The sequence below is a fragment of the Neomonachus schauinslandi genome, chromosome 2 (assembly GCF_002201575.2).
Source record: "Neomonachus schauinslandi chromosome 2, ASM220157v2, whole genome shotgun sequence".
Classification (NCBI taxonomy): Eukaryota; Metazoa; Chordata; class Mammalia; order Carnivora; family Phocidae; genus Neomonachus; species Neomonachus schauinslandi.
Genome location: NC_058404.1, coordinates 145458235 through 145470337, shown reverse-complemented (window position 1 = coordinate 145470337; position 12103 = coordinate 145458235). Strand labels below are relative to the sequence as shown.

Here is a 12103-nt window from a genome sequence, read left to right as displayed (position 1 = left end):
TCTCTGGTGCCAGAAATGAGTCTTTGGCCTATGCTGGGACAACTAGGAGTCCCCAGTCAGACTTTTGCCATAAGTTTGGAAGAACTTCTATGTTCAAAGGTTACTGAATTGCTAAGATGTGAGTCATGAGCTAATGGCCACTTTCATGATCACAAAGAGAGAGAGACTATCCGAAATAAGTCAATATAGAGGAGAGCAGAGCAGAGAAACAGAAAGAAGACAGTTCAGATAAAAGTCATTTTTGACTCATTGAAACCAATAGTGCCAGAAGCCAGAACAATGCCCGTTATTTTGGTAGATGCCCACTTTTGTTTAAGACTGTTTAGGTGGCCTACTACCACTTGTGACCAAAAATGGCCTAATAAGACATTACAGGCCATATATAAGATAACATGAGTACCTGTTTATTTCAAATTATGTCTATAACTTATTACATGTACTCAATATCATATATAAAAAACATTCAGAACAGTAAAAGAATAAAAATCCAAAAGTAGAACTGGTTAATAACTATCTGCATGAAATATATCTTATTGCTTTTCTGGATTATCACTACAAAACAAACTTCTCTCTAACTTTTATTATTCTAACTCTGTGGTGCTGCCCATCAGTGGAGCTTTTCAAAAATAAAGATGCTAAGCTCTCCTACATCTAAGGATGTAATTCAGTAAGTAGGAGGTGGGGCCTAGGCATTTAAATATTTTTAAAGCACTAAGAAGATTCTAATGCATAGCCAGGATTAAAAACCTCTGCTCCAACTTGAAGATAAACACCTAATGTTATAATGCATATTATAGATCCCTGCTACTCAATAAGTGGTACATGGAGAACAAACACTGCTATCATTTGGGAGCTTGTTAGAACTGCAGAATCTTGGGGGCGCCTGGGTGGCTCAGTCGGTTAAGCATCCGACTCTTGGTTTTGGCTCAGGTCATGATCTCAGGGTCATAAGGTCGAGTCCTCAAGCCCATGTTGGGGCCCCCACGTCAGGGCTCCGTGTGGGATCTGCTCTTGGAGCAGAGTCTGCTTGAGATTCTTCCCCCACCCCACCTTGCTCCTCCCTCTGTTCCTGTGCACACATGCACTCTCTCTCTCTTTCTCTCAAATAAATAAAATCTTAAAAAAAAAAAAAAAAAAAATGCAGAATCTCAGGCCCCAAGATTTTCTGACCCCAAACCTGCATTTTTAAAAAAGATTCCCAAGCAATTCAGATGCACATTAAAGTTTAAGAAGTATTATCACAGGTTTTAAAACAAACTACTTACCTAAGACATCAATCAAAAAAACCCCACTCAAATGGTAATAATAAACATACCTGTGCAGATTTCTTTTTACAGTAGAAGGGCTTAATAACATCATATAAGTTTGTGTTTAAAGTGTACAAAAGTTTGTACTTGTTTGGTTTTCTTACTGGAAAAATCCAAGATATCAAATACTATATCTTTATGGAACCAAAAATAAATGACAGAAAGCCTTTATGGTTTTAGATATAACAAATGTTCAGAGCAGTCAAAGTTGGTATCTGTTACAATCAAGATGTGCAAAGAATAAAGACAGTCTCGGTCTGATAAAACTGATCCTACTATATAATTTGTGTCACTAATATTAAAAACCAACCACAGTCTGAATCTGCTATACTGCTATAGCAGTATTTATTCAGTAAGATACCTGTGGTTAGTTAAGTATCCTATCGCTATGTAAACCAAGATCACAGATGCATTTTCACATGAGAGAATTCGCTCCAATTTTTTAGCCAATTCAGATCAGCCATATAACAACTATTTGCCAATGACAGCAACAGAACTAGGTAAGAAGATATATCTGGATTAGTAAAAAGTAATCACTGCCTTAAAAAGAAAGAGCATCAAAAACAAAATATTCCATATTAAATTTTTATGAACTTCTCATGTCTTCATAAGGTAACTATTTTAGTAAAGATAATTAGGAAGTAACCTAAGATATACATGGTAATCCTTCAAATGAATAAATAGTGATTGAAAATTAATTTATTCTAGCTACTCTGGATTATGATGATCCTTTTTTACTAGTCTTAACCAGTTATTATGTATTAATCAATGAAGATCGAAAACAGAAAAGATACGTGATGATCAGATTATTCTTTCCCAATTCTAACACTGAATCAACTGAACAAAAGAACCACGTAACTTGTGACCAAAAATGTCCTAATAAGACATTATAGGCTTTATAAACGATAGAAGAGAAACAGTGCATTAAAAGATTACCTAGATTTCGGATTTTAAGATTATTATTTTCTCCCTTTTTTTCCTCTTAGAACTTACTCAACCTAATTCCTATTTATGAAGACAAAGTTAAGAGGAGATGTAACTGACTTAGCAGAACAAACAGAAACACAGATATCAAAAGAGAAACAAGGTGAGCAGCTCAACAGGGTTCAGAAATTATAGGTACCAGACACAGGGGTGAGGCTTGGGCCAGAAAACAGAGAGACTAGCTGAACACCTGTGAGAAGTAGTCAGATGCTTGAAGACTCTATTTCCAAACTGCACAGCCAGATGATTATTCTCTATAGAAACCAAACCAGAAAGGCCCAGGATTAGTAGTCATTAGATAAAGAGGAAAAAGAGATGATATACTAAAAGGAAATAAGGATTAAGTGAATATATGCATTATAAACAGTGAGATCCTCAACCCCCTCCCACTCTAAGCTCCCAAAACACAGGTAACCAGGTTTAACATTTACCAGATAAAACCTGGTAGATGTGTCTCTCAAGAAACTGAAAAGCCCCAGAGAAAAGATTTAAAGATACTGACATTTGGAGAGTTCTCAAAGAAAGGGAAGGGTCTCTATACAATCACTGTGTACTAGAATTCTAAAATGTCACCAACTTTACCCAGCTCTGATATACTCACTCTATGTAATCCTTGGGACTGGGAATTTCATAGCTTTTATCCCCATGATTAGGTTACATTATATGGTACAGTTGACCTAAAGACAGGAATATTATTTGGGTGGGCCTGACCTTATCACATGAGCCTATGAAAAACTAAGAGATTTCTTTGGCTACTTGGAGAAAAGGAAGTCAGAGATTTAAAGCATTAGAAGGATTCTACTGTGCTTACATGAAGATGAAGGGGGCCACATGCCAAAGAAGGTAGGCAACCTCAAGAAGGTAAGAGCAGCCCCCAGCTGACAGTCCATAAGAAATCAGGAACTCAGTCCTATAACTATAAGGAACTAAATTCTGCTACCAACAACAATAAACCTGAAAGCAGATTTTCTCTGACAGCCTACAGATGAGAACTCAACTCAGCGGATACCTTGATTTCAGCCCAGGAGATCCTGGGCAAGAGAATCTAGCCACACTATGTGCCCAGATGTCTTATTTACAAAAACTAAGTGAGAGTAAATGGGTGTTGTGTCATGCCGCTATATTTATAATAAATTGTTATGCTGCAGTAGTAATTATATAATGTATTAATTTATAATATATAATAAATACTTCATAGTGAAACCCACCAGTTGACAAAACATGCACATATACTTTCCGTTTTAGTTTTATGGCATTGCTACTGACTACAAAAAGGCTAGGATTCACCAGGTATTTGAAGAAAATCTGAAATGTAAAGGACACCCAAAAATATTCAAAATGTGAGCAAAATTTTAAAATGCCCCAAATTCTAATGCTATGGAGAAGGATGAGAAAGGAAAAGTTGCAGAGATAAGAGACTACTATAAGTAAGTGTGATGTTAACTTCCTGACCTGCAACACCAGGAATTAGGAGATAATGGAGCAATAATTTCAAGTCTGAAAGAGATTTTTAAACCAGAATTCTATACCTTCAAACTATCAAGTGTGAGGATAGCATCAAAGGCATTTTTCAGACAGTCTCAAAAACTTTTACTTCTCAAGCATCCTTTCTCAGGATACTTAAACCATGGTCAATCTCAACACCACAAAAAGAGAAACCACCAGAGTAGTTCTGTGATACACAGGAGATATATACACCATGAATGACTATTCTTGCTAAAAACAAAATGAATCTGAATCTGGTCACTATCTGGATCTGAATTTTGATTTACAGGAATACAACATACAGAGCGGCAACTAGCAAAATTGATAAAGTGGGACACATCAATCAATTTCTTCAATAAATGGGGGGGAAAAAGGAAAAAGTTATGATTAAAAGACACTTAAATAATTAACATGAAAAATATCAAATTTTACATACAAAATATGTAAATATGAAATAGGTGAAGGAGATTAAAGAGTACACTTATCATGATGAGCACTGAGTATGTAGAGAATTGTTGAATTGCTATATTGTACACCTGAAACTAATATAAGACTGTATGTTAACTACTGAAATTAAAATAAAAAACTTGGTGGTGTCTGGGTGGCTCAGTCGGTTAAGCATTGGACTCTTGGTTTCAGTTCAGGTCATGATCTCATGGGTGGTGAGATGGAGCCCCAAGGCGGGATCCGGCTCAGTGGGAAGTCGGCTTGAATATTCTCTCCCTCTGCCCTTTCCCCCCACTCACACATACACGCTCTCTAAAATAAATAAATAAATCCTTAAAAAAAATAAAAATTTAATAAAAAAAATGTAAAACTTGTTTGGATCCTAATTCAAATAAACTAACTATAAAAAGACCATTATGGGGTGCCACCAACTCTCAATTTTGCCATAGGTCATAAGCTCAGGGTTGTGAGATTGAGCCCCATACCGGGCTCTACACTGGGCGTGGAGCGTGCTTAAGATTCTCTCTCTCCCTCACCCTCTGCCCCACCTTTCTCTCTCTCTCCCTCCCTCCCTCTCTAAAAATAAATAAATAAATAAATAAATAAATAAATAAAAATAAAGCAACCTTTAAAAAAAGACCATTATGAAATAATTCGGGAAATATAAACACTGACAGGATATTTGACAATATCAAGGAATTACTATTATTTTTTTCTTTAGATATGCAATGGTATTATGGTTATGTTTATTTTTTTAAAAGTTCTTGGGGTGCCTGGGTGGTGCAGCCAGTTAAGCAACCGACTCCTGGTTTCCACTCAGTTCTCGATCTCAAGGTGGTGAGATCAAGCCCCCTGTAGGGCTTAAGTTTCTCTCTCCCTCTGCCCCTCCCCACCGTGTGCTAGCTCTTGCTCGCTCTCTCTTAATCTAAAAATAAATAAATAAATCTAAAAATAGTGCTTAATTTAGAGTATATACTGAGGTATTTATTTATTTATTTAAGATTTTATTTATTTATTTTAGAGATAGAGCATGTAAGAGTGGGGGGAGGAGCAGAGGAAGAGGGACAAGCAGACTCTGCAATGACTGCAGAGCCCCACATAGGGCTTAATCCCAGGACCCTGGGATCATGACCTGATCCAAAATCAAGAGTTGGATGCTCAACCAACTGAACCACCCAAGCGCCCCTATACTGAAGTATTTATATATGAAATTATATAATGTTTAGTTTGCTTTAAATTAACTTGCTGGGGTGGGGCATCAGCAGGTGGCAATAAGTAAAGATGAAACAAGATTGTCCATACACTGATGGCTGTTAAAGCTGGATGATGGGTATTCCCTCATATTCCCTCATAAATGTTACATTAACATTTTTCATTTAAAAAGAAGGAAATAAGGGAGAAAGGGAGAGAAGTGAGAAAGAAGATGAGGAAGGGAGGGAGGGAGGAGGGAGGCTATTGTAGAAAAAACAGAAAAAAAAAACAAACATAGAAATGAGAAAATGAGACAACTATTAGCATCCTATGAAAAGGAACTCTACCTCCAAAAGTAACTCCTCTCAGCCGAAGTCTACTTTCCTGTAGCACTTTTCAACCTGGTTCTGCCTCTTTTGTTTTGTGCACAAAAACAAATATCCCTCTTAAATGCAACCTGAGTTTTCTCATCTTCAGGAGAAACATTCTCTTTTCCTCTTATGACACATTTTCAAATAATTTTACAATCTTCATTTCTCTCACATAAACTTCTATAGCAACACCAAATTCTGGCAAATGCTAAATTCTATATCTACTATTCTTTTTTCTTTTTTTAAGATTTTATTTATTTGAGAGAGAGAGAGTCAGAGATAGCGAGAGAGAACACAAGCTGGGAGGAGAGGGAGAAGCAGGCTCTCCACTGAGCAGGGAACCCGACATGGGGCTCGATCCCAGGACCCCCAGATCATGACCTGAGCCAAAGGCTAACTGATTGAGCCACCCAGATGCCCCTGTATCTATTTTTTTTGAATAAATAGTTTTTTATACTCAAGGACAGGACCTTGCATGTGCCCTACTATGTTTTCATTTGTACTTGGTTTAGATCCCTTTAATAATCCGTCCTAGAATTTTACTCAGGACAGAAATCAAATTTAACCATGAGTCCTTCAAATACTTAGATGCTGTGTTACAAGGATTTATTGAAAGGATTACCAAATAGTAGTAGGTTGGTTTTATGCTATAATAAAGCAGCAGTTTACATGCATTGTATGTACACTATATAGCAAATCAGGGTGCTAAAAAAAAATGATCAATTAATGTTCACAATATATTTATGTCCACTTTAGAAAAATTAAGAAAATATATGGCTATATAAAATGATCACAGAGATTGAGAGTTACTATTCCCTTATACTTTAGGGCTATAAATTATAGCCCTATAATCTCTAATTAAAAATATATATAATCTCTAATTAAAACACTTCTTATAGGGACAATATAATAATGATCCACTTTACAAAAATACAATGATTCACTTTACAAGGTTTCAAGAGATAGTCTATGACAAAAAAGAGGGGAAATTATATACAGTCATTCTCATGCTTCATGGTAGTTATATTCTATAAAGTCACTGGGAACACTGAATTAATGAATAACTGAACCATTGCTCCTAGGAAAAATACAGGTCTAGGTTCCTGTGAGCCTCTGGTCACACAGCATTTGCATTAACCAAATACTGTCTTATGTATGTTTTTGTTTAAAGATGACCTTATTTAATGTATAGTTGATTTATTAACATTGAACTCATGGTTAATAGCACTATAACCCATGCTGAAGAAGCTTATCTAACAACACATGTATTTTCTCCATTAGGCACATCACTACCTTCTCACATTTAGGAACACCAGATAGCACTTTCGCATTATACTTGGGGACCATTATAAACAATGTAATCGCCAACAAAAGGCACAACAATGTGAAAAAAATGGCTCTAAGTAGGTGAAAAGGACACTTGTTTACAGTATGAGAACTGAGAGCTTCACCTTATTTCATCTCATCAGGGAACGTGTGTAGGACAATTTTTCACTATTATGTGCATTTCTATGAAAGACTGAAAAAGTGCTGAAAGCACCAATTTTAGGGTATGAATACATGTTATCAAGGAGGCAAATTCACAAATATGGAATGTGGGACTAAAGAAAATTGACTATAGGAGAAATCTCTCTTCAAGGTTGACAGCAACATGTGGATTTTACTTGGGTAATGAAAATACTCTTTAATGAAATTTCCATGTAATTCTCTAGAAAGCTATCCATTAATCATTATGAATAGTATTAGACTAAATGTCCAAGACCTTACATTTATTTTGTTTTTTTTTTTTTAAGATTTTATTTATTTGACAGAGAGAGACACAGCGAGAGAGGGAACACAGCAGGGGGCGTGGGAGAGGGAGAAGCAGGCTTCCCGCTGAGCAGGGAGCCCGATGTGGGACTCGATCCCAGGGCCCTGGGATCATGACCTGAGCTGAAAGCAGACGCTTAACGACTGAGCCACCCAGGCGCCCCAAGACCTTACATTTATAATCATAGTAGTTTTTTTTTATTTTAGTAAACTCTACACCCAACGTGGTGCTGGAACTTATGACCCCGAGATCAAAAGTCGCATGCTCTAACAACTGCGACAGCCAGGTGCCCCTGATCATAGTAGTTTTTATTACATTTATATGTAACTTTGAAAATTAGATAGTCTAATTACGTATGTAAGGTCTGCAGACTTACCTGCAGCTTCTAGTAAAGCTTCCAGTCTAGCTTGTGTTTCTGGATCTACTGTCCTGAGGTCTGCACCATCAGCAGTACCTGACAAGAGCAACTTGGAAGCCGTTTCCAGCATTGGATTTTCCAAATCATCCTGATCCAAAATGAAAGATTCCACCTAGAAAGCAAATTAAAAAAAAAGGAAGGAAGGGAGGAATAAAAGGAGAAAGGCAAAGTGGTAAGAGAAATAGAAGAAAAAGGAGAAGAGAGAAAAAGTATTTTAATGTAAATATCATGATAAATACGATGCAATTCTAAATAAATTCAATGCGATACATAAGCCCACTGTTTAAAGGAAAAAATTATATTTATAGAAGAATTTAAGAATGTGCTGCTCATATGCAGCATAGTCTCATTTTTTTTTTTTTTTACTGAAATTATGTATTCTTTTCTATTTTAATTTGGTGGGATAAGGGTGACATAGGGGGAGCTAAGAGGTTAATGATTAGACTGAAACATTTGACTTTTGTAGAGGACCTAAATCGGCTGTTCTTTTTTTTTTATTTTATTATGTTATGTTAGTCAACATACATTATATCATTAGTTTTTGGTATAGCGTTCCACGATTCATTGTTTGCATATAACACCCAGTGCTCCATGCAGTACGTGCCCTATTTAATACCCATCACAGGGCTAACCCATCCCCCCACCCCCTCCCCTCTAAAACCCTCAGTTTGTTTCTCAGAGTCCAGTCTCTCATGGTTCATCTTCCCTTCCGTTAATCAGCTGTTCTTAAATGTTCTGCTCTCAGGACTTAAATGTTTTGCTCAGGACCCTTTTATGCACTTATAAAGTACTGCCCACCCAAGACCTTCAGATAAGGGTTAAATTTATTAATATTCACATTAAGACAAACTACAATATCAAAAAATCACACTTGCTAATATCACCACCAGTGATATTTTCATCAGAAAGTTTTAAGTACTGTAAAAAGCCCAGGCGAATAAAATTTAAAATTCTAATTTGTGATTGAAAGCTTAATTTTCTCATTGGCAACAAATATTGCCAATCGTTTTCCTTAAAGTGGCAAGCTCATTCCCATCATTTCTGATGAGAACATTTGCCAAATATCCAAGTTTGGTAAGTGTAGTGGGTCTGTCAATTATATTTTCTAGTAACAATGGTATTTCATGGGAAAAAAATGGCTAATTTACCTTGCATCTCAAAAAAAAACATAAAAAGAACCTCAGAAGTGCCTTATGTGTACTTCCCATTTTGTCACACACCGTAATATTAAAAAGACATGTATTCAAAAGTGCAGATTCATAAAATTAGTATTTATTGCTTTATCGAGATTATTCCTAAGGTAAAATTGGCTTTTTATTTTCTTTTTTTAACTGTGAGAATTGAAGAATATAGTGACACTAATATAATTTGGTGCCATGGCCTCAAATGAGGGGCCAGCAGTTTAATCTACCATTGCTTTTGCATCATCAGTGCAAATGTCAACACAGTAAAAGAGGCAAATAACATCTCAGTACTGTGGTGAAAGAGTTTTGACCTCTTGGATACGCTGAAATGGTCTCTGGGACCCTGAGGGACCTGGGATCATTCACTGAGAACCAGTGTTCCATTCAATCCAGATTCAATTAAAAAATATTTAAAGAATTAGAACATAGCAAACACCGAAGACATGGGGAAAAGTTTTGTTGTGATATCCCTTATTATAGTGCTACTTACAAATAAGTACTAAGCTATATTCTTTCCTGTTTGCTGATAAAAAGTTGATAATCATTACATAAACTGCCACTATTTTACATGATATTTACTTCACAAATCTAAGGTACTTCTAACACTAATAACTAAAATAGATATAAAAGTAATTATTAACCTAGAACACAATTATGCTCATACCTAGTATCTAAATGTAAGAAATATGAAAAAAACTTTAAGGAATAAAATTTTAACTATTATAACATGAGAAACTCTGAGTCATTTCATCTTTGAAAGTCACCTATCTAGTAACCAGGAACAAACATTATATTTAACCAACACATATTTCATACTGAATGTTAAATCTGGGAGGAAATAGTATGTTTCTCTCCAAATTTCCATTAGACTAACAGTTTAACATGATTTCAGATTTCTAATATTTCAAATACAATAGACACTGGATACTCTGTAAATAATCTGTGTAAATATTTGAAAATTTTCACAAAATTTTGCAGTATATTAACTTTAACCCATCAAATAACAACTCCCTGTTAAAATGACAGGGAGTTAGGAAAAAAAAAAAAAAGAAACAACAAGAATATACTCTTTTTAGTTTTAAGTTATCTTTTAAGGCAGTAGCATAAGTGTTATACTTTAAAAAGCAGATTTTGGGAATAAACACATCTTAAAAAAGGGGGAGGGGTGATGCACCTGGGTGGCTCAGTCAGTTGAGCCTCTGACTCTAGGTTTCTGCTCAGGTCATAATCTCAGGTTCTGAAGATTGAGCACCCCCCCCCCCCCAACCCCGTGCCCACCCAGGGCTCAGTGAGCTCAGCAGGGAGTCTGCTTTTCTCTCCTTCTCCCTGTATCCCTCCCCCTGCTTGCATGTTCTCTCTTTCACTCTAAAAGAAATAAATAAATCTTTAAAAAAATAAGTAAACTTTTGGGACATGAGTTGGCCACAGCAAGGTGTGATTCAAAATTATAGTATAACAAAAACTATGTCTTATCTTCAACAAAGGTCCAGAAGATGAGTCTTTAAAGAAAAAGTTGCTTCCCAGTGAAATTTTCTGTGAAAGTATCTACAGTTTTCCAATCCAATGGGAGAAGATGAAAGAAAACAAAGGTATTGAAATAAACATGGAAAAAGGAACATAGGTAAAATAAACAAATGAAAAATTAAATAATATTTCAGACTAGAGTTTTAGAAAAAGTATTTCAAAGATCAGGGCATGGTTAAGTGCCAAGTCAAAAGTATAGATCAGAGATATTTAAATCAAAGGAGACACTGCATACAGAAAGATAAATATGAAAAGATTTTGACCAAATTAACTAATTTATATAAGACAATAGGAGAAGAAGGAATGTGGCACTGGTAGACAAGCTATAAAATTTCTCTATGATAGAACAGAGTATTTACTATAGGAAAGGTCAGAAAGTTAGAAATTAGGTCATAGGAGATACCAAATTTCAATTAAAAGTGATTCTCTGACATAAAGTCCCCTATGCCACACTGTGTCCTGAGCTTGATGAAAATTTATTATGAAAAATGCATCTCAATCTCTTCATGAGGGATATTAATTACAGAAATATGTTTTCTTATTGATTTTAAACTTCTCCACAAAAGTTATATTGATTTTTAAGTCCACTACTCTTGCTTTGTGAAAAACTTAAGTTAAAAACAGTAAATTCAAATGACTATGAAATTCTATATATAGATTTAAATGTATTGGGGTGAAAGAAGAGAACAGGAATGGATTTCTATCTCCCCCACCCCCAGTTTAATACTAATGAAGAAATTAATTTCAAAGATGCTGTTAGGATCTAAAGACCTAGGTACCATTACTGGTTCAGATGCCACCTATGTGACCTAAGCAAGTCTCTCAGCCATCTCTAGATCCCTGTTCTACATAATTTTTTCATAAATTCATTGCATATGAGTTATTATAATATTTATTGCCTTTCTAAACTCCATGGAAACAGGGATTTGAGTAAATAAGATGGTTTAGGGATTCTTCCCTGTCAGATTCTATAAGGCTATATATAGTGTATTTGGGGAAGGGAGAGGTAGTTACAAAAAATAAATTTAAAGGTATATCTTACAGATTATTGAAAAATGGTACATTAAGTAACAGGTAGGGCAAAATGTCCATCATTGGCAAACAGTCTTCGTGCAAGAGATACTACAGTTCACTTGACGAGGAGATAGAGAGACATGTAAAATCAACTCCACTATCTAGGAACTTACTTCTTTAATGAGAGAGCCAAAGTATGTGCATAAATGAACACTATTACAGGGTAAAAAGTATAGAAGGTAATGGGAGGGGGGGGGAAAGCTGTAGGAATTTAAAAGAGGAAGTAGAAGAGAACTTCCTCCTTTAACAGTAATTCCTCTTTCCCCAACTGGAAAGATTCTTGCATTACATTACAGAACTGAAGAGAG

The 12103-nt window shown here is 35.6% G+C and overlaps 1 protein-coding gene across 3 annotated transcripts in view; it reads right to left on the bottom strand.

Annotated features, from left to right (window-relative positions):
* Positions 1 to 12103, bottom strand: part of ANKRD17 (ankyrin repeat domain 17) — a 161814-nt gene that overhangs the window by 77950 nt on the left and 71761 nt on the right. For all 3 annotated transcript variants that reach the window (XM_021702451.2, XM_044912929.1, XM_021702452.2), the window contains exon 2: positions 7972 to 8125. In XM_021702451.2, the coding sequence (XP_021558126.2) occupies positions 7972 to 8125 (154 nt within the window). The remainder of the gene's footprint in view (positions 1 to 7971; positions 8126 to 12103) is intronic.